The 24,971-nt window shown below is 52.6% G+C and overlaps 1 protein-coding gene across 5 annotated transcripts; it reads left to right on the forward strand.

Annotated features, from left to right (window-relative positions):
• TUBGCP2 (tubulin gamma complex associated protein 2) lies at positions 1-24,850 on the forward strand. 5 transcript variants are annotated; one of them, XM_043985469.1, is made up of 19 exons: positions 1-218; positions 873-1,139; positions 1,572-1,760; positions 2,634-2,762; positions 3,316-3,492; positions 4,632-4,791; positions 6,258-6,465; positions 9,712-9,911; positions 10,380-10,569; positions 11,416-11,561; positions 19,108-19,288; positions 19,636-19,816; positions 20,382-20,554; positions 21,222-21,350; positions 22,212-22,332; positions 22,845-22,988; positions 23,094-23,222; positions 24,212-24,375; positions 24,657-24,850. In XM_043985469.1, exons 3-19 carry the CDS (start codon positions 1,611-1,613, stop codon positions 24,760-24,762), a joined length of 2,688 nt encoding a protein of 895 aa, XP_043841404.1. In that variant the 5' UTR covers positions 1-218; positions 873-1,139; positions 1,572-1,610; the 3' UTR covers positions 24,763-24,850. The 5 variants fall into 5 exon arrangements, with proteins under 5 accessions (XP_043841404.1, XP_043841401.1, XP_043841403.1 ...); XM_043985466.1 differs by having other exon boundaries at positions 904-1,139; XM_043985468.1 differs by having other exon boundaries at positions 1,015-1,139.
• Positions 24,851-24,971: the final 121 nt, after the last annotated feature.

A 24,971-nucleotide genomic window follows, 5' to 3' on the forward strand; every position in this document is an offset into this window, starting at 1 on the left:
CAGGGGTAACTCCATGAAGGCCCTGGTGCAGCCTGGAAGCTGGCTCTTTTTCTCTTCCCTCTTCACCCCCTCCCCCCCATCTGCTAGAAGTGCCTGAAGTGGGAGGGAAATGGCTTGTGATATCACTTCCGGGTCAGGAACAACTTCCGGGTCGTGCCCGAGTCCTGGCGGGAGCCGGCAGGGTCTAGGAAGGAGCTACTACGGGGCGGCTGGGGTGGGTAAGTGAGGAGGGGGCCTCCCGCGGGTGGATCAGGGTCGGAGCTGCTTCTCCTCATTGGTGCCTCGGTGCCCCTGCCCTCGCCGCAGGCTGGAGAGCTGGGGGGGAACTTCCGGTCCTCTCCCTGAATTCGTGCCCGTCCTGGGACAGCCTGGGGAGCTCACGCCCCCTCCCCTCACCCCCTCCTGGCCTGACCTGACTGAACTGGACAGTACTGACTGGACCGTCCTCCTCCTCCTCCTTCTCCCTCCTCCCCCTCCCCTCCCAGCCCGGAGCCCACGTGCTGGCCGGGACCTGGACCGTCCAGTCCCAGGCCCGGGGCGGCTCCTGCTCCTCCTCCTCCTCTTCCCACACCCCCCCTTCTCTGTTCTTAAAGCCGTCCAGAACCCTGGACAGCTCCTCCCGTCCTTTCCCCCCCTCCCCCCAGGACCCCGGACAGCTCCTCCTCACCTCCCCTTCCTAATCCCTGGAGCAGGAGCAGCGGGAGGAGCTGGGCTAGGGACGCCCAGGAGGAGCCCTTTGTCACCACGGAGACCCCTGAGGTGGGCGGAGGGTCCTGGGGAAGGGGGGTCCTAGGAGGGGGAGCCCTCCAGATCTGGCTGCCCTTCCAGTGTCTCTCCCCTAACAGTTCCTCCTCTCCCCCTTTGGTGCCCAGTTCTGAGTCGTGTCTTCACCTTCCCCACCAGGAGAGTGGCCAGGGCTGTCTAGGGAGTGGCCGACCTCAGCACCTCTGCGGACCGCTCTTTGATGGGGGTCTGGTGTGCTGACCTCATCCTCCTTCCCTCCCCACTGCCTAGGCCCCAAACCTTGGCACCCCCTCAACTCCTCCCTCGTGACCAAGACGTGCCAAGTCTTGTGGCCGTACCTTCAGGGCCCCTGTTTGACCCCTGGATGCAGCTTCTCGTTGTCACCTCACACCTGGGTAAATCACTTCCCTACTGCCTGCCTCAGTTTCCTTGTCTGTAAAGCAGGTTTAATAACAGCACCTCCTCTGAAGGGTTGTTTTGAAGGCCAGATGAGAACATAATGGCAAAGCCCTTATCACAGGGAAGGCATTTAATAAACGCTTATTCCTCACCTTTCTTCCAAGGCTCGTTTTGTGTTTGTCCCCATCCTCCTGATTTGGCTGTTGCTGTTCATAAAAGTACTCCAGTAAGCCAGGCTCCAAATGGGACCATTCTCAGTCCGTTCCCCCACTTACTCCTGATTCAGAGTTTCCAGGTGATGGATGTTAAGTGGGTTTCTCCTTGAGAGACCCTTGTTTTGTGCCCCCGAGACAAGGGGATGGCTTAGATGACCTCCTTACCCCCCAGGCCTGTTCAGCTGCTCCTCCATTCGTTTGTTTTGCCCTCAGGTGAACGTCATTTGATGTTTGTGACCCTGTCCTGGCAACATGAGTGAATTCCGGATTCACCATGATGTGAACGAGCTGCTGAGCTTGCTGCGTGTGCATGGAGGGGACGGTGCTGAGGTCTACATCGACCTCCTGCAGAAGAATAGGACTCCCTATGTTACAACGACTGTCTCTGCACACAGCGCCAAAGTGAGCCTTTCCCCCTCCTAGAAGGCTTTCATGTGGGGAGGTGGGAAGAGGGGGTCTGGAAAAAACAGCTGCCTTCACTTGCCCTGGAGTGCAAACCTCTTGAAGCAAGGACCATCCCTCACCTCACATAATGGGCCCAATGTTTAGAGACTGACCACTAAAAATGAATGCATTCAGGCCTTCTGAAAAAAGGCAGTTTGGGGCAATGGATAGGGAGCTGGCCTCCAAGCCAGGGGGCTGGGCTTCAGGGTCCTCCTCTGATCATGTACTGGTGTGTGCCCCTGGCTCAGGCCCAGGCAAAAAGCCTCAGAGAAGGTGCCAGCCTTCTGTGAAGGGACTTTGCTCCCCTGTCATTCCCCAAGACCAGAGAAATGACCAGGGCTGCCCTAACCCTAAGATCTTAAAGCCAAGGTTGGCACCCTAGGGTGGGATGATGTTCAAAGCATCAGCTCTTCTCCAGCTGATTCCCTGATGTCTTCAACAAGAAAAACACCAAGAACTGACCTCGAGGAGCCCCAAATCAAGTTTTTCTAAACCCCCAAAGCACAGGTTTTTATTTGTGCTGCCTGCACAATTCGCTACCTCAGAAGCTACTTTACCTCCGCTGCACGCTTCCTCCGCTTGTGTTTTTGTGAATGTTCGGCAGCTGCCTGCCTCGGCTAGTCGGCAGTGTGGTGGAGATGCCATGTGGGGGTGCGCCTCCAGAGGGGGATGGAGGAAAGGCTGTACTAGTGGAGGGGGCAGACCTTCCTTTTACTTTTGGTCTGGTGCAGTTGACCTCAGCACTTGGTTCTGTTAGCCTCATCTTGGGGTGGGGGCCCAGGGAGGGGGTGCCCTCCAGATCTGGCTGCTGATGTTTGTTGTGCTCCCTAGGTTAAAATAGCAGAATTTTCCCGTACTCCTGAAGACTTCCTGAAGAAGTATGATGAACTGAAATCAAAGAATGCCCGAAATCTTGACCCTCTGGTCTACCTCTTGGCAAAGCTCACAGAAGATAGAGAGGTATCGTGCTTGGGTCTCATAAAAAACCAAAATGCTGGTGAGGGGGACAGGGGGAGGGGCATACCGCCTTTGGGGGGGGTGTGTGGAGTTGAGCCATCCTTTCCTGTCTGAAGGAGTTAGAGGCAGTTGGGTAAGCAAAGTAGAGTGAGATGGAGGGCAGAAGGCGTGGATTCAGATCCCACCAGTGAGATCTGAACCAGTTCCTTCCTCTCCCTGTGCCTCAGGGGATGCCCTAGGATTTTTCAACTGTGGAACCAACGCTCCTAGGTGCTGTTCTCTGTTCGAGGCAAGGCCCCAGGGTGCCTGCTGAGGACAGATGTGGCAGGAGCTTCCTCACAGTGGCTATGGGCCCGTTTCACCCCTTAGATGTTAATGGGCAGGGGGGAGGCTCTGTGAGGGAATGCTTAGAAAGGTCAGCACAGGGCATTGTCTTCCCAGGCAGTCAGGGGCAAGTTGGTTTGGCCCCCTGGCCTTCCTGGCCAGCTCCTCATCCAGTCAGAATCAGTTTGCTTAGTCCTTGGCCTCATGAAGCAGTCACGTCCCCTTGTTCCAGACTCTCCAGTATCTGCAGCAGAATGCCAAAGACAGAGCCGAGCTGGCCGCCAGTTCGGCTGTGAGCAGCAGCGCCAACTTTAGCATGCCTTCGACAGCGTCTAAGATCTCCATGCAGGAGCTGGAGGAGCTCCGGAAGCAACTGGGCAGTGTGGCCACTGGCCCCAACTTACAGCAGGTCTCAGTCTTTGTCTGTCTTTCTCCAAGGGCCCCCAGCCCCCAGTCAGGGCTCAGGCAGGCTCCAGGGCACAGGGACAGGTGGCTGGATTCGCAGATACTCCCTAGTTGTGTGTCTTGTTTGTAAAACCAAGGGGGGTAGGGGGTGGGGGGTGGGGGGAAGCAGGTCTGAAGCAGGAAGCCAGCCCTGTCATCATGGGAGAGCGGCTCCTGTGAGGACATAGACTACACCCATGTCAGATTTGGCGCACATGCTCACAGTCTTATCTGCAGGGAGGGCACTGGCATTTGTGGGGTGCTGCCTCTTAAAGGAAGAGAGGAACTCTGAGGTATCACCTCACGCCCATCAGAGAGGCAAATATAGCAAAAAAGGAAAATGTTGGATGTTAGAGGGGATGTGGGAAAGCTAGGACCCTAATCCATTATTGGTGGAGTTGTAAACTGATCCAACCATTCTGGAGAGCAATTTGGAACTATGCCTAAAGGGCTATAGAACTGTGTGTACCCTTTGATCCAGCAACACCACTGCTAGGTTTATATTCCAAAAACATCCCCCAAAATATGTATAGCAGCTCTTTTTGTGGTGGCTAAGAATTGGAAATCAAAGGGATGCCCATCCATTGGGGAATGGCTAAACAAGCTGTGGTATATGGTGGTATATGATGATAATGGAACATTATTGTGCTATAAGAAATGACAAGCAGCACGATTTCAGAAAGTCCTGGAAAGACTTGTGTGAACTGATAGATAGTGAAGTGAGCTGAACCAAGAGAACATTGTGCACAGAGACAGCAGTATTGTTTGATGAACTGTGAAAGACTTAACTGTTCTCAGCAATACAATGATCCAAGATAATCCCAAAGGACTAATGATGAAGGATACTATGCACCTCCAAAGAAAGAACTGATATAGATTGAACACAGACTGAAGCATGCTATTTCTCACTTTTACGTTTTTTTCTTTTATTCGAGTTTTCTTGTACAAAATGACTGTGGTAATGTTTTATATAATTTCGCATGTATAACCCATATCTGATTGCTTACCATCTCAGAGAGGGGGGAGGGAAGGGAGGGAAGGAGAGAGAAAATTTGGAACTCAAAACTATAAATAAAAATTTTTAGTATTAAAAAAAACTATCAGTCACAGGAACTTACAAGAAAGATGCTTCGGGACAAACAGAGCAAGAGAAATTCAGGCCACCATCTGCCAGTGTTCCCTGCATGGGTATATGAGAGACCGACCCTGATTGGGGATTTCTTGGTTGGCTCCAGCCTCAGCTCGGACTCCGCTGTGCCTGTCGGTATGTTCTCTTGATGAGTCAGAGATGGTAGAGGTGGGGAGAATCAATCCATGGCTGGTGAGACACTAAGCCAGCACCCCACTGATGGCTGGGGAACCCCAGCCAGGGGCCAGGACTGGTCTGCCTCTCTAGGAGCCACCTTCCTTGGCCGGCTTCACTGGGCATTTGCGGGGAAGGTCATGAAGGAAGTGCCCAAGGCTGATGGGAGTCCTCAAGAAAGGGCTTTGAGAGTTAGGGGGCTCCCAGAGAAGCCACACTGCTCCTTCAGGCAGAAAAAGATTGGGCTTAGATCTGAGGGCCCCGATGGGATGGCACTTAGCAGAGTGCCCAGTACCTCGTAGGTTCTGTACAAATAAATGTTAACGATGGTGATGACGATGGAAGAGAGGGAAGGAAGGGATTTACTTTCTCTCTCTGAGGCATGGGGGAGAACTCCTAGAAATGTCCCCTCCAAGGAATGGGTCCTCGGTGACTCCCTGCCTGCTCTTGCCTCTCTTGAGCCCTCCTGGGGATCCTCTTTGGAATGGAGGGCCTTGGGGCATCTGCAGTGTTCCTGAAATTCTGGCCCTGCCAGTGGCACCTCCACTCTGGACTCTGCCATTTTGTGGGGCCTGTTTTCTCCCCTCCCCCTGCCCTGGGCAAGCTCTGCTTCACTCAGACTCTGCCCAGCCATTAGGAGGCCTCAACCCAGATCCTGTCTGTGACCCTAACTAGCCCCAGGCAGATGTGAACAGGTCCTTTACTCGCTGAAGCTGGGACACCAGGCCGCCTCCTTCCCGTGCAGGGTGGTGGGAAGTCTCCCTTTGCAGAAACCGCCATCCTGACTGTGTGATGTTGTTTTGGGGTTTTTTTAGCGAGGCAATGGGGGTTAAGTGACTTGCCCAGGGTCACACAGCTAGTAAGTGTCAAGTGTCTGAGGCCGGATATGAACTCAAGTCCTCCTGAATCCAGGGCCAGTGCTCTATCTGCTGCGCCACCTAGCTGCCCCCTGACTGTGAGATGTTGCACACATGCTCCTCCTTTGGGCAGGGTGGGGGGGTCATCCCAACCCAACCCAGAGTGACCTGCATTTCAGAAGGGTCTCTGGAAGAAGCTGTTTGGGTCTGCCCTTGGAAAGTCTCCCCCTGGAGGAAGGGGGAAGCAGCTTCTTGGCTCCACTCTAGGCTAAATGCCCTCTTGGGTGCAGGCCACAGCTGGACCAGACCTCGTGTAAGGTGGGGCTCCCGAGGACAGCCACTGGGCGATGCTCCTTTGGAGCTGGGACTACATGGGCAGCACCTGGTCACTCAGGGCTCCCCAGCGTCACCCTCCTGGGCCCAGCCAGCCTAGAGAAAACTGTGGAGACAGCACGCAAAGATGACATCCCCGATTTTAGGGTGGGGGTTGTACTGGCTGGCAGGAGTTGGGAACTGACCAGTCCTTTCTGCCCCTTTTGGGGGGGGCCTTTTATTCTGCCTTTTCTGAAGGGAGCTTGCCCTTGGCCTCCCAAGAGTCTGCAGTTGTGGAAGACCTGTTGTATGTTCTGGTCGGAGTGGATGGGCGCTATGTCACAGCACAGGCCCTCGTCACCAGGCAGAGCCGCACTTTCCTGGTGGACCCCAATCTGGACATGTCTGTCAAGGAGCTGGTGAACAGGATTCTGCCAGTGGCTGCAAGTTACTCAACTGTGACCAGGTGTGTGTGTGTGTGTGTGTGCATGTGTGTATGTGTGTGCGTGTGCGTGTGCGCATGTGTGTACGTGTGCCTGCATGTGTGTGCACATGCATGTGCCTGCGTGTGCCTCTGTGTGTGTACACATGCACACCAGCAGGATTGAGACACAAGTGGCCCCTCACTATCCCCTCCATCATTACGCGGGGTGGGGGGTGGGGCTGTCATGCCATCCAGGGCCCCGTTCCTGGGGCCTTGGTCCCCCTCCATCCTCAGCACATAGCCTTCCTCTTCACCTCCGCTTCTCCCTCCATCCCCATAAGGATGTCTCTTGGGAGCCTTCACTCCCACCTTCTCATTCCCCGACCATCTTCACCCACAGAAGGTGGCTTAGAGGCCTTTAAGCCATCCCAGACTCCCATCCCAGAGGGAGAAGGGCCCTCGGAGGCTTCTCAGGCTCCAAGGAGGCCTTGCTTGGAGGGGAGGTTTTCTGTTCTCTCATTGGCCCGATCCGTGGCTCGTGGGCTCTTTGCTGGGGAGACCTCTGGGAGCCCTTCCCCCTTTGGACTCTCGGTTTCTCACCTGCCACACCACGGACCTCACTGAGAGTCAGTGGACATGGATGAATGTGGGGGTGTCACCACAGTATTCACCTTTCTTCACCTCTTTACCCTCTACGTCTAATGCCAGGTGTGTGTCTGTGTGCATGTCTGTGTATATCTTTGTGTGTGTGCCTCTGTCTGTCTGTCTCTGAGTCTGCGTGTGTGTCTTCTATCTGTCTCTGAGTCTCTGTCTGTCTGTCTGTCTCTGAGTCTCTGTATCTGTCTGAGTCTGTTTCTGTGTGTGTGTGTCTGTCTGTCTGTCTCTGAGTCTCTGTATGTGTGCCTGTGTCTGTCTCTGAGTCTCTGTATCTGTCTGAGTCTGTTTCTGTGTGTGTGTGTGTCTGTCTGTCTCTGAGTCTCTGTATGTGTGCCTGTGTCTGTCTCTGAGTCTCTGTATCTGTCTGAGTCTGTTTCTGTGTGTGTGTGTGTCTGTCTGTCTCTGAGTCTCTGTATGTGTGCCTGTGTCTGTCTCTGAGTCTCTGTATCTGTCTGAGTCTGTTTCTGTGTGTGTGTGTGTGTGTGTCTGTCCGTCTCTTGAGTCTCTGTATGTCTGCCTGTGTCTGTCTCTGGGTCTCTGTGTCTGTCTATGTCTCTCTGAGTCTTTATTTCTGTCTCTGTGTCTGTCTCTAAGTCTCTGTGTCTGTGTATGTCTGGCTGTGTCTGTCTCTGAATCTCTATATGTCTGTTTGTGTCCATCTGTCTCTGAGTCTCTGTATGTGTGCCTGTGTCTGTCTCTGAGTCTCTGTATCTGTCTGAGTCTGTTTCTGTGTGTGTGTGTGTCTGTCTGTCTCTGAGTCTCTGTATGTGTGCCTGTGTCTGTCTCTGAGTCTCTGTATCTGTCTGAGTCTGTTTCTGTGTGTGTGTGTGTGTGTGTCTGTCCGTCTCTTGAGTCTCTGTATGTCTGCCTGTGTCTGTCTCTGGGTCTCTGTGTCTGTCTATGTCTCTCTGAGTCTTTATTTCTGTCTCTGTGTCTGTCTCTAAGTCTCTGTGTCTGTGTATGTCTGGCTGTGTCTGTCTCTGAATCTCTATATGTCTGTTTGTGTCCATCTGTCTCTGAGTCTTTATTTCTGTCTCTGTGTCTGTTTCTGAGTCTCTATATGTCTGTCTGTGTCCATCTGTCTCTGAGTTTTTATTTCTGTCTCTGTGTCTGTCTGGGTCTGTCTCTGACTATGTCTATCTGTGTCTGTGTCTGTCTGACTCTGAGTCTCTGTATGTGTGCCTGTGTCTGTCTCTGAGTCTCTGTATCTGTCTGAGTCTGTTTCTCTGTGTGTGGGGGTCTGTCTGTCTCTGAGTCTCTATGTGTCTGCCTGTTTTTCTGTCTCTGAGTCTCTGTATGTCTGCCTGTCTCTCTGAGTCTTTATTTCTGTCTCTGTGTCTGTCTCTAAGTCTCTGTGTCTGCGTGTGTCTGGCTGTGTCTGTCTCTGAGTCTCTATATGTCTGTCTGTGTCCATCTGTCTCTTGAGTTTTTATTTCTGTCTCTGTGTCTGTCTGGGTCTGTCTCTGACTATGTCTATCTGTGTCTGTGTCTGTCTCTGAGTCTCTGTATCTGTCTGTGTCTCTCTGAGTCTTTATTTCTGTCTCTGTGTCTTTCTGTCTGAGTCTCTGTTTCTGTGTGTGTGTGTCTGAGTCTCTGTGTCTCTGAGTGTTTGTCTGTCTGTGTCTCTCTGAGTCTTTATTTCTGTCTGCCTGTATCTATCTGTATCTGTGTCTGTCTGTCTCTGAGTCTGTGTGTCTGTCTGTGTAGAGCCAAGTGACTCTCAATAGAGGGCTGACACGGTGCCCTCCTGTCCGGCCCTCATTCCTATGCAGCCACAGCCACTGAGGTGTGGGCCAAGAACTAAGCAGACATGGAGGACCCACACACAGCCCTTTTGGCCCCTGCAAACACGTCCCACCCCTTGGGCCCAAGAACTCTGGCCTCCTCTGCCCTCCTTCAGGACGCTCCCTGACTTTCCCTGCTGACTCCTCTCCTGCTGCCCAGAGCTCTGCTGGACCCTCCAGCCCTGAATCTACCTCCATTTCCTTCCCTTTTCCCAGCTTCGGCCTCCCCCAGCTGGCTTCTCAGCTGAGCCCCTGAGTGACATGGCCACTGTCACTGCTGACCTTGCCCCCTTGTCCCATGGCTGTCTCCTGGCCTTCCTTTTCATGAGCTCTCTCCTCAGGGACCATCTGTCCAGCCAGCGGCCTCTTCCTTGACCTCCATTCCTTGGGCCATTTCTGCCTGCATGTCTATGTCCTGTCGTGCGTGTGAAGAGCTTTCTCATCCCTTGCCCTCCCCCAGCACCTCCTCTTCCTGATGCCACATCAGGCCAGCCCCCGGCACACGTCTCAGCTCCCTAGTGCCCCCTGCTCGTCTCCCAACAAGCCTTCGAGAGCTCCTTGGGGACCCAGCAGGGCGTAGCCACTTACAACGTTCTCGTCGGCCGGGGTCGTCGTTATTATACAACGGTCACTGGTAATTAAGTGTAGGCAATAATGATGCCTTCCACTCATGGGGAGCTCTGCCCTCCATGCCCCCCACCCTGTGATGAGATCCCAGCCACATTCTCCCCCTTTCCCATGGAGCAGAGATCACGCACAGTTCAGGTCACTCAGGAGGGTCAGAGAGGGGCCCCAGTCCCCAGCCCTCTACGGGGTCGGGCCGTCAGCTCTCCTGGTCTGCTCGCAGGTTTATAGAGGAGAAGTCTTCCTTTGAGTACGGCCAAGTCAATCACGCCTTGGCGGCCGCCATGAGAACACTAGTCAAGGAGTATATGATCCTGGTCACTCAGCTGGAGCACTTGCAGAGGCAAGGCCTCCTCTCCCTGCAGAAAGTCTGGTTCTACATCCAGCCCACCATGCGCACCATGGAGATCCTGGCTTCCCTTGGTGAGTCGCCCACGGTCCCTCAGAGCCTCTTTGGGGGACCTGTTCCCAGGGGGCCTGGCGAATGGGGGGAATCAGCAGAGCTCAGGGTGTGAGGTGGGGGACAGCGGGCACCTGCTGCCCCTCTCCGGGCTGGGGAAGGGTGGCTCTGCAGAGCCCCGTCATACTCCCCTCCACATTTCAGGGCCCTCCTGCAGAAGCTGAGTTGTGATGAGCCTGAGCCTTCAGGGCTGGGGATCTCATCATGGGAAGGAACCCTCTGGTGATGCAGTGACATTCTAGGTCCCGTCCAGTGTGAGGACTGGCCAGAGGCTCGAGGGAGGGTGGAGGGTGTCTCCTCATCCCCCATTCTGGTCTCCTGTTCTGTGATGCTGCTCAGGCCGCCCTGTCCTTGTGTCTGGGGGGGCATCGCCAGGACAGGCAAAGGGGAGGGCAAAGGCAGGTGGGCATGGCCTTCTTCCCTTCCTGCAGCCACCTCTGTGGACAAAGGTGAGTGTTTAGGGGGCGCCACCCTGAGCCTTCTCCACGACAGAAGCTTCAACTATACTGGCGACAGTCAGGCCCAAGAACTCTGTCTATACCTGACCAAGGCGGCCAGTGTGCCCTACTTTGAGATCCTGGAGAAGTGGATCTACCGGGGGATCATCAACGACCCCTACAGGTCAGTCCTGGGCATGGTCTGTGCCTGTGGCCTTCTTCCTTCCTCAGTCTCCAACCCCCCCCCCCCCCCCCCCGCCCAGGCGTGCCCTCACCTCCCTGGGGGCCTTCCCCAGAAGTCTTCCCTCCCACCCCAGATTGCCAGTCTCCTTTGCACAGGTCGTGTGGACTTGCAGTTCCCTGAGGGCAGGAGCACGGGGCCTGGCTTGTGGATGAAGGCCCCACACTGTCCCTGGAGAGCTCTTAGGCAACTGCCACCTTTGCTCTGGGGGTGCCAGCCGGGAAGGCCGCTGGACACTCACGCGGTTTCCTCACCTGCCAAAGGGCTGGCTTGGCTGCGGCCTTCATCTGAGCCCATGAAGAGGCCACCAAAGAGCAGGGGGTGCTGTGGTGAGCGGTTCTGGACGTGCTTTGGGGCCTAAATTTGGGCATTTCTCAGAAGTGATACTGGCTGGCAAAGAGCTGGGTACTTGACCACAGCCCTGTGCCAGACGCTCTGTTGTCACCCGCATTTTGCAGACCTGGAGACTGAGGCAGGGAGAAGGCCAGGGATGTGCCCAGAGGGGCCCAGGTCATTCGTGGCTGCAGTCAGACCCCCCACTGCCCACCCCTGTGCTGGGGGTACTGAGAACAACGAGGCCGCCCCTGCCCGCGGGGAGCCGGCACCTCCTTAGGGGTCACACAGTGAATACTGTGCCAGGAAGGAAGGCGGGTCCTGAGGAGGTGCCCCTGCGGGGAGAGCCAAGGCAGGGGCTCGAAGGGTCCCCGGGAGGGGCACATCTGGGCCTGGCTGTGGGGGACCATGACTCCTCCCAGGCCCTGCCCCCCCCAAGCCGCTCCTTCTCTGCAGTGAGTTCATGGTGGAGGAGCACGAGCTTCAGAAGGAGAAGATCCAGGAGGATTACAATGACAAGTACTGGGACCAGCGCTACACCGTGGTTCAGCCCCACATCCCCTCCTTCCTGCAGAAGATGGCCGACAAGATCCTGAGCACAGGTGCGGCGGCCTGGGCCCACGGGTGTGTGTGTGTGTGTGTGTGTGACTGTGTGTAAGAGAGTGCGTGACTGTGTGAGAGTGAGTGAGTGTGTGACTGTGAGAGTGTGCGAGAGTGAGTGTGTATATGACTGTGTGTGAGAGAGTGTGTGACTATGTGAGAGTGAGTGTGTGTGAGAGAGAGTGTAAGAGTGAGTGTAAGAGTGAGTGTGAGAGTGTGTATGTGACTGTGAGAGTGTGAATGAGTGTGTGTGAGTAAGTATGTATATGAGTGTGTGACTGTGAGTGTGTGTGTATGTGACTGTGAGAGTGTGAATGAGTGTGTGTGAGTAAGTATGTATATGAGTGTGTGACTGTGAGAGTGAGTGTGTGTGGCTAAGAGTGTATATATATATATGACTATGTGAGAGAGTGTGTGACTGTGTGAGAGTGAGTGTTGTAAAAATATTTTTGACTGACTAGCCTAATTTGGGGTGCTAAAGCTGACTGGAGGACTAATCTGGGACTGTTGACTATTTGACTCACTGGCTATCTGACTGCTGTTAATTTAATGTGGGCCATTTATAAAGTTCCACCACACTGCTCCATTCCCAAATTGATAAGCAAAATATTAAGAAGCCTCTTAACTAAATAATTGAAGCAGAGTTTATTTATGAGATACTATTGAAAATTAAGAATACAGGGAAGTAAAACGTACAACCTGACTGCTTTCCTGCGTCTCTTTCCCACCTGCTGCACTTTGAACTTCTTGAATACAATAAGGGCCTTGGCTGCCTCCGGCCTCAGGGCACATTACACTTTCCCTGGTTTGTAATAAGGCCTGTAACTTTTTTAATACAATAAGGGCCTTGTGCCCCGCTTCAGGGCACTCAGGTCCTTTATTCTAACTCCAAGTCCCTTACTGCCACCGATGAACCCCTGGGTTTCTCTCTCACCGACCTTCTGTCTGTCTCCTCCATCAGTCTGCCCTTCGGCCTCTCTTTTCCCTGCTCCTAGTCCTTCTCATCTTCTCCAGCGTCCTTGTAGCCCCGTCTCTAGTCTGCTGCGCTACAACCTTTCTAATCTCACCAGCCACCTCTTGACCTCTTCTCCACCCTCCGTCAGCAGCCCCCATTCCTTCTCAGCCCCGTCTCTTTTTCCTAACCAAACTCCTCAGTCCTTGTCCGCGCCCCTTGCTGTCTAACTCCCAGGTCTCTATATACCTTTTCTTCTCTCCACTCAAATCTCGGGGCTTTTTGTGCCCCCATAGACCAAGCTCATCCACTAGCCAGGGCTGCAGCTGGGGGGGGGGGGGGGTTGCGCTCCAAGTTTCACGTGCCTCAGCACAGGCTCTCCGGGATCTTTCGGATAGCTCCGCTCAGGTCGGAGGGAGCTGGGGCTTTTTTTTTTCCCCCAGCTGTCTGACCTGGCATCTTGTACAGCCCACGGGGCTTTTTGGCTCAGCTGAAGCTGAGGAGGAGGGGAAGAGACCCTGAGGGCCTAAGGCTTTCCAATCTCAGCCTAAAGGTAGGGTCCCCAAATCAAAATAAATTTCCACAGTCCCCCCCTTTGCTTCAAAAAGAAGCACCAAAACCAAATACCATAACCTATGCTAGGACACAATGTCAAAAACAACACAAGAAAAGAAAATTGTCCAGAGGGGCAATCCCTCATGGACTCGCGCTTTGACAGTGTCCAGAGGGAAGACCTCTGCAGAAAATACACATTACAGATGGTGGATGTAGGAAGAAACAAAAGTGTCCATTTAAAGTCCTTTTTAAATCTTGTCTTTGAAGGAGGGTTGAGATGTCATCAGAGGAACTGGACTCTGGTCTGGATTCTGGCTGTCTCTGGATACTGCTGAGCTTTCACTAGTCTTTAGTATAGCATTGTCCAAAATTCTTCAATTTAAATAATGAAAGTTCTTCAAAATGTACAAAACAAATCTGAACTTTATACATATACAACATATTGGAGTCCTCCCTTTTGGAGGATGTTTATATCCATAAGCAATAGAAAATTGAGACAATACATCAATAATACTTTACCATTATATGTCTGGATCAAGGCCAAATCAAGTTATGTGTCTGTGACGACACTTGAAAATGTTATGGGAGGGTTACCATACCACATCATGTGGTGCACAGACATCCAATAATTGTGCTAGGCCTCAGGTGGATGGGTTCTAACCATGCCACCAGACTGAATAAAAAAACCAAATTAAGGTAAACCAGGTTCATGGGCTGGTGCTTCCATGACACCAGACTATTTTTGGAGTGAGAGATGTGCCCTATATGGCTGCTATTATCAGCAAACTATGAACTTACTGAATGTATTTGGACTAAGGGAATCCTGCCTCCAGGTTTCGCTGAATGGCTGTTCTCTCAGCCTCCTCAGGGCATCTTAGGTGTACCTGTCTCTCCTCCTGTTGTACATATATTTTCTCCAAGGCCTGCATTGTGGAGTAGTCATCTCCATCAAGCTCAGTGTAAGAGTAATTTGTCTCTGAAATGGTAAGTTTCCATAATTTAAAAATCTCATATTAATATCACCAAAGACAATATGATGGTAAAAATGCGTGTTATGCTGCATAACTAAATACACACTTGCAATATATACAATAATTCCAAACCACATCGAGAGTAAATTGGGAAAGTGGTATAATGACCAATACAACAAAAATAACTACTCTTTCACTAAGGATAATAAAAGCTATATACATAGTCACAATGACATATTAATGATAAATGAATATAAATGACTGATAATATTAAACATTGTTACAAAATCTTCATTAAGCAAATAAACCACATCATCTTGTTCATGAATTTTCTACTATAATAACAATAATAGATGCTTAAATTGATAAATAATTTATCAAAAAAAATTTAAACATCAGCATAATTGAAGTGATAAGCAATTTACCAAAAGAACTTAAACATTAGCAAGACTCAATGTCCATTCATTGTCTTACGAACCAAATAATAGGGTTCAATAACCCTTCTTTGAAGTTAGAGGTTCAATAACCCTTTTTAGAAGTTAGAGCCATATGCTCTTTGTGAAGAAGTCCTTCTCCTACAAATGGTGCAGGTAGAATGAGATGATGAAGACCAAACTGGGTCCAAGCAGGAACAGGAACAGCAACACCAGCAGGCCAGGGTGCCTGCTTCAATTCTGCCACAGCTGAAAGATGCTGGGAATCCAGCTGTAAAGATACTTGGAAAGAATTTTTTGTTAGAGCCACAAGTGGCTTAGCAATTTCACCAAAACAGGGTATCCATCGCCTGTGATACCCAGCTGCTCCTAGAATGTCCCTTAGCTGCTTTTTAGTTAATTTTGCCACTCTTTGGGCTTTTAATAAGCAATTATAATATGTGTCCTCAACCTTGAGGATCACATGAGGTTTGTTATTCTGGGGAGGAGAATGGAACGGAATAAAAGGATTAATGTATTTAAAGTCTAGAAAAATAAAATTTTCATTATTTACTTTTCTCTCCTCCCCTGTACACCATCATTTTTCCATATTTCCCTGATCTTTACCCTTTTGAGAGGGTCTGTGACTGTCCTCAGGTTGCTGCTTTATATCTCTTTGAAAAAGCCTATACCTGTTTTGACTCTGCTTGTCTGTATCTCCCTGATAAGGTCTATATTTATTTTGATTTTGTTTATAATAAGGCCTATAATTACCTTGACTCTGTCCTTGTATAACTTCCTGATAGGGTCTTCTAAAATTATTCTGATTTTGTTTATAATAAGGCCTGTAACTGCCTTGGTTGTTTCCTCTCTGGAAAAAGTTTCTCTGATTATTCCTATTTCCCCTAAAAAGTCTTTAAGGGTTTCAGTCATTACCTGTCTCAATTCATACCTTCTGGTTCTACACTCTCTCAACAAGTGTCCTTGCTTCTCACAATATTGACACACTTTAGGGGTCTTATACTGATTTTTAAATGTTTGAACTGAAAGTACAGGTGCTAGGATGCTTCTGCTTTTAGACTTTGCAGCATCCTGCATGAGAGGCTTCTGCTGAACTGCTTTTAAAGACTGGTCAACATCTTTTTCTAACTTCAGGTCATTTTTAGTAGAGTTAGCTCTGGCATCCCTCTTAATACATGGCTCACTATGGGTACAATTCTTTTTCTCCCTCCAGAGTTGTATAAGAAAATACCATGCTAAAATATTAGTAATGGAGAGAAAGAAAATTACAATCGCTAGAGCTATTATTATGCTACCACAGTAAGGCCCAAATTCAGTCAAAATGTCCTCAGTAATATTAAGCATGGGCTCAATGGATAAAACAGACATTATGCAGTCCCAGAACAACCCAATGAAAAAAGGTAAGAGGTAAAACAAATATTCAGTCATGATTCAGTTTAAACGCTAAGGCTTTTCTCTGCTAGAGGCTTTCAAAAAAAAAATTGAGTGAGGCAGTGGGTGGAAAGAAAATTTCATTAAATTTTTTTTTCTAGTGGCCCTTTAATTTATTATTATTATTATTTTTTTAAGATTTACCAGGGTAGTAGGTTAGTAAATCCTGGCTGGCTCGCCATTAAATATTGTAAAAAAATTAATTATTAATAAGTATATCTAATCTGGAAAAAATTTTATAATTAGATTTATGAAAAATTATGATTATATGAAAAATTATAGGTTTAGAAAAATTCTAATTGGGCCATAAGTCCCTTCGTGGTTGCCATTCAAATGTGGAAACATTTTTACTGACTGGGTCTAATTTGAAGGGACTAAACTGTGGATGACTAATCTGAGAACTCGACTATTTGGCTATCTGTTTGCTATTAATTTAATGTGGGCCGTTTATAAAGTTCCACCACACTGCTCCCAAACTGATAAACTAAAGATTAAGAAGGCTCTTAGCTAAATAATCAAAGCAGAGTTTATTTATGAGATACTATTTAAATTAAGAATACAGGGAAGTAAAGTGTACAACCTGACTGCTTTCCTGCCCTCTCTTTCCCACCTGCTGCACTTTGAACTTCTTGAATACAATAAGGGCCTTAGCCGCCTCCGGCCTCAGGGCACTCAGGTACTGTCTTCTAACTCCTCTTAATCTTCACTTTCTCCAACCTGTACCCTGTGCTGACCTCTCTGCCTCCTTGTAGCCCCTGCTGTGCTCCAACCTTTCTAATCTCATCAGCAGCAGCCCTCTTGACCTCTTCTTGACCTCTTCTCAGCCCCCGTCTCCTTGTCCGAACCAAACCCTTTCTCAGCCTCTCTCATCCGTCCTTGTCTGACTGAACCCCCCCCCCTCCTTGTCCGCGCCCCCCCTTTGCTGTCTAACTCCCAGGTCTATATATACCTTTTTTTTTTTTTTTTTTTAGTGAGGCAATTGGGGTTAAGTGACTTGCCCAGGGTCACACAGCTAGTTAAGTGTTAAGTGTCTGAGGCCAGATTTGAACTCAGGTACTCCTGACTCCAGGGCCGGTGCTCTATCCACTGCGTCACCTAGCTGCCCCTTATATATACCTTTTTTATCTCCACTCAAATCTTGGGGCTTCCTGTGCCGACACACCAAGCTAATCTGCCAGTCAGGGCTGGGCTGGGGCTGGGGGGATGGGGTGCGCTTCCGCCTCACTTGCCTCAGCACAGGCCATCTGGGATCTTTCGGATAGCTCCGCTCAGGTCGGAGGGGCCTGGAGGCTTTTTCCCCCAGCTGTCTGACCTGGCGTCTTGTATAGCCCACGGGGCTTTTTGGCTCAGCTGAAGCAGAGGGGGAGGGGAAAAGACCCTGAGGGCCTAAGGCTTTCTAATCTCAGCCCAAAGGTAGGGTCCTCAAATCAAAATAAATTTCCACAGTGTGTGAGAGTGTGTGTGTATATGACTGTGTATGAGAGAGTGTTTGACTGTGTGTGAGAGAGTATGTGTGCTGTGTGACCCTGGGCAAGTCACTTAACCCCAATTTCCTCACCAAAAAAAAAAAAAAGAAGAAAAAGAGTGTGTGACTGTGTGAGAGTGAGAGTGTGTGAGTGTGAGTGTGTGACTAAGAGTGTCTGTGTGTGTGAGAGAGTGTGTGACTGTGTGTGATTGTGTGTGTGTGTATATGTGTGTGAGAGTGTGTGACTGTGTGAGTGTGTATATATGTGTGTGAGAGAGTGACCCTGGTTGCCCAGCTGCATTCTGGCCAGGGCACCTTGGGCCATCCTCCCCTCTGCCCAGGGCAGCATCTACCTTTTGGGTTTTCATGTCACCCTGAGGCCTTGGCTCTGACCCCAGGTTCTGCCACAGACTGCCCAGGACCTTGGGCAGGCACCTTGCTAAAGGATTCCCATAGAGTTGGCACAGAGGGTTCTGTGGCACTGCCGTCCATCTCCATCCTCCCTGGCTCCCCTCCCAGGTCAGGTCACCTGCCTAGTGGCTGTTGTCTGGCATCACCCTCACCAACCATCCCATGCCGATTGTCCCTGGCACCGTCCTCTCTTCTCTAGCCTTCTCAGAAGTCTGCGTGTGCCACATACCCGGTGCGCTCTCTGTCTGCCCTCTCCGGATCCTGGCCAGGAATGGGAATGAGAGTCCTGGGGTTTCCTGGTTCCTTCCTTTATCCTTTAGACTGCCCATCACAGACCTTGGCTGCTGGCCGAGGGCCCGCCAGACTCTGCCTTCTTTTTGGACGTCGGATGTCCTCCTTCCTCATTCTTGGTCTCTGTGATCTTTCAGAGGTCACTGGGAGCGCCTCATCAGTCACACCCACCAGCTCTCTCACCAGCCTGCCCCACGCTTTATGGCTCCCTTGCTCACGCCATCTCAAAATTTGCTGCCCACACTCCCCTCCCCCAGTGGGCCTCCCTCTGCATAAGGAAGGAAAGCCCCACTCAGAGTCTGAGGGCCCCACTTTCCAGCCGCAGCTCTGCTAGGGGCCGGCCAGCCACCTCAGCCTCACCGTGCCATCCGTGCTGGTGTTCTCTCTGCTTCTGGCTCCGCCGATTCTGCTCATACTTGTCTTCCTCCTGATCCCCATCATTAGGACGCAGTTCCCAGCATTCTAGTGCCACGTTTGGGGGTGCCCACCGCACTGACCACCTTAAGGCTTCTGGCCGGCTGGATGGTCCCTGGGTCAAAGGGCATGGCCGTTTGATCCCTGGCTTTGGAGCTTCCCCCATGTGCTCATCCAGAGTCAGGGGCAGCGGGGCAGCTAGGTGGCACAGTGGATAAAGCACTGGCACTGGAGTCAGAAGGACCTGAATTCAAATCCAGCCTCAGACACTTGACACTTACTAGCTGTGTGACCCTGGGCAAGTCACTTAACCCCAATTGCCTCACCAAAAAAAGAAAACAAAAAAACAGAGTCAGGGGCAGGGTGACCTGGGGATGCCCCAGGGTTGTGGTGGGGAAAGCACTCCCTTGGACATTTTTACTTCTGCCCCTTGGAGACCCACACAGTCCTCATCCTCACTCTGGGATGGCAGTAAGGGTGTCTCGTCCCCTCCCCCTTCTACCAGTGTGGAAACTGAGGCAGCTGAGGACAGAGATACGGGAGATGAGTCGACCAGTCAGGCGGCTGTTGGGTCAGGGGTCCCCAGGGATCACACTGGTCAGTCTGTCCCTCCCTTCCTTCCAGGCAAGTATCTGAACGTGGTCCGAGAATGTGGCCACGACGTGACCTGCCCAGTGGCCAAGGAGATTGTCTACACTCTGAAGGAGCGTGCCTATGTGGAGCAGATCGAGAAAGCCTTCAACTACGCGAGCAAAGTGCTGCTGGACTTCCTAATGGAGGAAGAAGAACTCCTGGCGCACTTGAGGTAACGAGCACCCACCTGGCCCTCCGGGTGCCCCATCCACACGCTCTTGGACCACCATCAGAGGGCCTGTTCTCCCTCCTTTCCTAGGGCCAGGCATGCCTGTGCCTCCCCTTGGTGCTGCCCTAAGCAGGCTCTGGGTGTGGGGTGCGCTCCATCCCGCAGCAGGCGGGCAGAGGGCTGGGGGCACCTCTCCTCCGCTCCTGGCTTCCTTTCCTCCCCTCCCCCCAGAGGACAGTGGCAGTGGGGACACTCCCGCAGACATTGGGAGGCCCCAGCCTTGCCGGGCTCCTGGGGCCTCTCGAAGGGGCGGGTTTTGAGTGGCGGGTGTCTCTTGGGGGGGGTTACAGGTCCATCAAGCACTACTTCCTCATGGACCAGGGAGACTTCTTCGTCCACTTCATGGACCTCACAGAAGAAGAGCTGAAGAAGCCAGTGGACGACATCATCCCGACCCGGCTGGAAGCCCTACTTGAACTGGCACTGCGGATGAGTACAGCCAACACCGACCCCTTCAAGGATGACCTGAAGGTGGGCGGCAAAAGCAGCCAGTCTCGCTGTTGCCTCTGGGGGTGGGGGGTGGGTGAGGGATAGAGACAGGGTGGGCGGGGCAGGGGCAGATACAGAGAAGGGGGATGGGAGTGGGCGGGCCCACTGGCTGTCCCTGGCATTGGGCGCTCCCAAGTTCTTCCTAGTCATAACTTGGGGCATCTCCCCTTCACGGAAGGAGTCACACATCTTGGAAGCCCAGAGAGCATTTCTGACCAGGGTTGTCCAGTGAGGACAGCCCCCTCTTCCTATCGGGACTCAGTTGTCCTTTTTGTAGCTTCCTCATCACATCTGCCTCTGGACCACATGGAACAAGGCTAGTCCCTTGTCCCCCAGCTGAGTCTTGTGTTCAAATCTCACAGGAGGTGGCCCGAGGGCCTGACCCCTACTGGCTGCCCTCTTTGGGACCTTTCCGGCTGACCTGTGGTCTGGGAGGGGCTTCTGCTCCAGGCCCCCACACACCCCAAAGAGGGGAGGGCTTCTCCCAGCCCCTCCTGCCCCTTCTGCTGGGGGCAGGGTCCATATGGTTCCTCTCTCTCTCTTCTAGATTGACCTGATGCCTCATGACCTCATCACGCAGCTTTTGCGAGTTCTGGCCATAGAGACCAAACAGGAAAAATCCATCATTAATGCTGACCCAACAGAGCTCACTCTGAGCGGCCTCGAGGCCTTTTCTTTTGACTACATCGTCAAGTGGCCGCTCTCGCTGATTATCAACAGGTAGAGAATCCCTCTGCCTGCCCCGGAACTGGCAGGGCCGTCCTCAGTTTCCCCAAGAAGGGAAACTCGGGAGATTCTTCCCACTGGGTGAGGTCATTGGTCCCCAGGCATTACAAGGGCTGCCGTGGGCACTGGGGGAGGGGCTGGGCACCATTGGGAAGCTTGTCCCTGCTGTGGCAGACTCTCTGAGGGGCTTCCCAGTCCGATTGGCTGCTAGTCTTCCATCCTCAGTTTCTATCACCCTCATCCCAAGGGTTAGGCCCAGAGTGATCTTGGTCCCACCAGGGTCTATAGCAGGGCCAGAGCTACTGAAAGGTCTGGTTCACACGCTCAGGTACATGCCGGTGTGTGGGTGGTGCAGTCGTGCATGCATGTGTGCCCATGTGTACGAGGGTATTCTGTGTGTGGTGTGTGAGTGTGCACATGTGTATGCACGTATACATTCATGGGCTCATGCAGCACACACACATATATACGTGTGTACGTTCAGGTGGATGTGGAGATAAGCGTGTAAGTGTAGACGTATGCAGACATGCACATGCCTGTGCTGGTGTGACATGGACCTGTATGCACACTCACTCTGGTATGGCAGCACCAGGAGGGCCATGCAAGACCACCCCCTCCCCCCTCAGCGGCAGTCTCATGGTCCTTCCTGCCTCTGTCCTAGGAAGGCGCTCACCCGCTACCAGATGCTCTTCCGCCACATGTTCTATTGCAAACACGTGGAGAGGCAGCTCTGCAGCGTCTGGATCAGTAACAAGACGGCCAAGCAGTTCTCCTTACACTGCGCCCGGTGGTATGTGTCTGGGCAGGGTCTTGGGCCCGAGAAGAGGGACAGACTTTGGTTCTAGTGCTCCCTCCTTTGGCCCTGTCACTCACTTTTGGCTCTCTCTCTTCCCCTCTTCTGGTGGCTCCCAGGGCCCTGAGCCCACCCCAGGAGGGTGGCAGTTGGGTACTCGGGACCCCCCTCCACCCACACACAAGTCTGTTCTTTCTGTGGTCGGCTCCCATTTATCCAGAAATGCTGAGTGAAACTCAGTGAACTCACCGGCAGGTCCTGCGAGGTCTCTCAATCTCTCTCTGGTTGTGGATTTGAGGGAGGCTGACCTTCTGTGATTCCTTAGAGAGTGACCTTCCGAGGGCTCAGAATCAGGGTGTCAGCCCCCCATTTTATAGATCAGGAAGAGGAAGCCCAGAGAGGGCCCAGTGAAAATGGGGGCTAACACTTTCTTTGGGCTTCAGATGGGCTCATTCTGAGAAGATCCTCTTGGGCCTTCACCCCAGTGGGTTCTGGACCCAGAATCAGGAAGACCCAAGCCCTAACCCCAGCCCTCTCTAGCTGCATAGTGTTGGGAATGCCACTTAATCTCAGCCAGCCGCAGTGTCATCATCTGTAAAGTGGGCATCATCATAGTTCCTCCCTCCCAGGGGTATTGGCCATGTTTGTAAAGCGCTTTCCAAACCTAGCGATGGAGAGCAATACCCTAGAGACCTCGTGCTTGTTGTGTGCACCAAAGGAGAGCTGACTCTTGGGTCACAAAGGCACCGATGTGCACACTCGTACATGGATGTGCTTAAACACTCTTCTGCTCACTCTCGCGTGTAGGCACACTTGCACACACATGCTGAGGGCCTCCTGGGCCCTTTCTCATTTCAGGTTTGCTGGGGCCTTCACCCTGAGGCAGCGAATGCTGAACTTTGTCCAGAACATCCAGTATTACATGATGTTCGAGGTGATGGAGCCAACCTGGCACATCCTGGAAAAGAATCTGAAGTCGGTAAGGGCAGCCGCCCCTAGCTCCAGGCTGCAGCCTCCCTTTCCTCCAGGGAGGTGTGATTTATGGTCCCCTTCTGTGGTCAGGGCTCCCTGGGAAGCCCAGCAAGCCCAAGGCAGCCAGGGGCAGGGAGAGCGATTTCCCAGCCCCAGTGCAGAGTCCAACTGTGACAGATGGGAGGGAGAGAGAGCCCCTTGTGGCTCCTTAGCCTTTGCCCCTGAAATGAGCATTTATTAAGTGCTTACTGTGTGCCCGCCACCAGACTCAGCACTGCTGATAGACAGTCAGGAAGGAGAGACCCCGCCAAGGCAACCTTCATGAGGAACGGGAGGGGCCCAGTGAGGGGCGGGTGAGGGTGGTGGGCAGAGACAGTGGAGGAGGGCCGACAGAGCCTGGGGGGCAGCCCCAGCTCGGGGAGAGGCCCTAGGGATTGAGGGAGCCACAGCAGACTTCGTAGGGACAGCCAGGCCAGACGCCTCCCACCCTCCATCTCATTCCTCTGCCCCCTCCTCTAGGCATCCAACATAGACGACGTCCTCAGCCACCACACGAGCTTCTTAGACAACTGCCTCAAGGATTGTATGCTCACAAACCCGGAGCTGCTGAAGATCTTCTCAAAGCTCATGTCCGTCTGCGTCATGTTCACAAACTGCATGCAGGTCAGCAGGCAAGGCGCCGCCCCAGGGCTACCCGGGGAGCTCCCTCGAGGGGGCACTTGGGGTCTCACCAGCCATTTTTCACCTGTCTCTTCCTTTCCTCTGAAGCGATTCACCCAGAGCATGAAGCTGGACAGTGAGCTTGGCCGCCCCCCAGCCGAGCCGGGCACCATGCTGGGGCCCCCCACAGAGGCCGAGCGTGCAGAGGAGGCTCTCAAGAGGAAACTTGCCACTAAAGTAAGTGGGGTGGAGGGGCAGCTAGGTGATGCAGTGGATAGAGCACCAGCCCTAGAGTCAGGAGGACCTGAGTTCAAATCCAGCCTCAGACACTTAACACTTACTAGCTGTGTGACCCTGGGCAAGTCACTTAGCCCCAATTGCCTCACTAAAAAAAAAGAAAAAGAGAAACATAATTACTATAGGGGCAGCTAGGTGGTGCAGTGGATAAAGCACTGGCCCTGAATTCAGGAGGACCTGAGTTCAAATCGGGCCTCAGACACTCAACACTTTCTAGCTGTGTGACCCTAGGCAAATCACTTAGCCCTGCAAAAAAAAAAAAATCTGTAGTAAAGTAAGCAGGGTGGGTTGCCCCCCGGGGGTGCCTAGACAGTCCAAAGCCGCTGTTTGGGGGTCTCCTTTGTCCTGCAAACACCCCTGCACGAGGGTGTGCACCCAGAGCCCAGGATGGCACCAAAGGGCTATGGACCAGGTCCTCTTTACTGTCAGTTTTACATTTGAGGAAACTGAGGCATGTGGTAGGGAAGCCATTTGCTCAGAGTGGCACAGCAAGGAAGTGTCTGAGGCCAGATTTGAACCCATATCCTCCTGACTCCTGTCCTGTCCTCAGGTGCTCTGTCCATTGAGCCCCCCTGCTGCGTCTAGGCAAGAAGCCCTGGGTTCAAGTCTTGTAGCCATGTTCTGGGCTTCCTTATCTTCTCCATTGGCTGACATGTCCTTATGCAAAATGGGGCCATGGTGCACATGTGCCCGCCTCCCTGGGCTGTGATGACAGCTCCTGAAGAGCCCTCCCCACCTCAGAGACAAAAAGAAGAGGGTGTGCAGCCCCTTGCTTACACCTGCTGCCGGCCTCCAGGCTCTGAGAGAGCAGCCTCAGTGGAATGGGCACGAGAAGTTGTTGGCTGGGCTTGGGTCAGGGTCAGGGTCACGGGTGCCCCTTCTGGTGGGCTTGGGGTCTCCAGGGGTGCTTACGTGCTTCCCTTTTCCAGTACCTGGCCGAGCACGTGGACGCACTTCAGCTGACCTCCGGCTTCGAGGCCACCATCAACAAGTTCGACAAGAACTTCTCCACCCACCTCCTGGACCTCCTCGATAAACTGAGTGTGTTCAGCACCAACGACTGTGAGCACAGCATGGTCAGCGTCATTTCCAGGTGAGGGGCCCCCACGGGCAAGCCTGGAGGAAGTGCCAACTGTGTACCAGCCACTGAGCCAGAGACCAAGCTGAGAGAGGTCCTCCCGGTGTGGGCGTGCCCTCCACCCCTGGGGGCAGATGAGGGTCGTTCAGGCAGGCCCCCAAAACTAGAGAGGATGACCAGCAGGTCACAGTGGCCCCCAGAAAGAAAGAGGAGCAGATGTCCCTATGATTTCTGCCTTCTCTGGCTGCCGGTGTCTCACGTTGGGGTCTCGGGCTTCCTTCCTTCCTTCCCCACAGGCTGGACTTCAATGGCTTCTACACTGAGCGCCTGGAACGCTTGTCAGCCGAGAGGAGCCAGAAAGCCGCAGCCCCCATGGCCAGGGCGCCTTTGCCAGTGCAATGAAGAGCCTGCGTGACCCTGGGAGGGCTCCTGTCCAGGACAGGCCGGGATATGTATTTGTATCTGAGAGAATAAACAAGGGAATTCTGTGTCTCCTGTGTCTGCACAGTGCCTGGGCGCCCGGCCTGCCAAGGGCTGTTCACTGCAGGGCTCACTGGACACCACTGGCTGTCCCCTCCCAGCTGTGGGCCTCCAAGGGCTGCTGGGAGAAC

Source organism: Dromiciops gliroides, chromosome 2, assembly GCF_019393635.1.
Source record: "Dromiciops gliroides isolate mDroGli1 chromosome 2, mDroGli1.pri, whole genome shotgun sequence".
Lineage (NCBI taxonomy): Eukaryota > Metazoa > Chordata > Mammalia > Microbiotheria > Microbiotheriidae > Dromiciops > Dromiciops gliroides.

Bases quoted from the DNA above. Each gene is read 5' to 3' on its own strand.
- TUBGCP2 (XM_043985469.1), top strand. From the start codon at position 1,611: ATGAGTGAATTCCGGATTCACCATGATGTGAACGAGCTGCTGAGCTTG. The intron at 1,761-2,633 runs GTGAGCCTTTCC...TGTGCTCCCTAG, and splicing joins TCTCTGCACACAGCGCCAAA to GTTAAAATAGCAGAATTTTC. The intron at 22,333-22,844 runs GTAAGGGCAGCC...CCCCTCCTCTAG, and splicing joins TGGAAAAGAATCTGAAGTCG to GCATCCAACATAGACGACGT.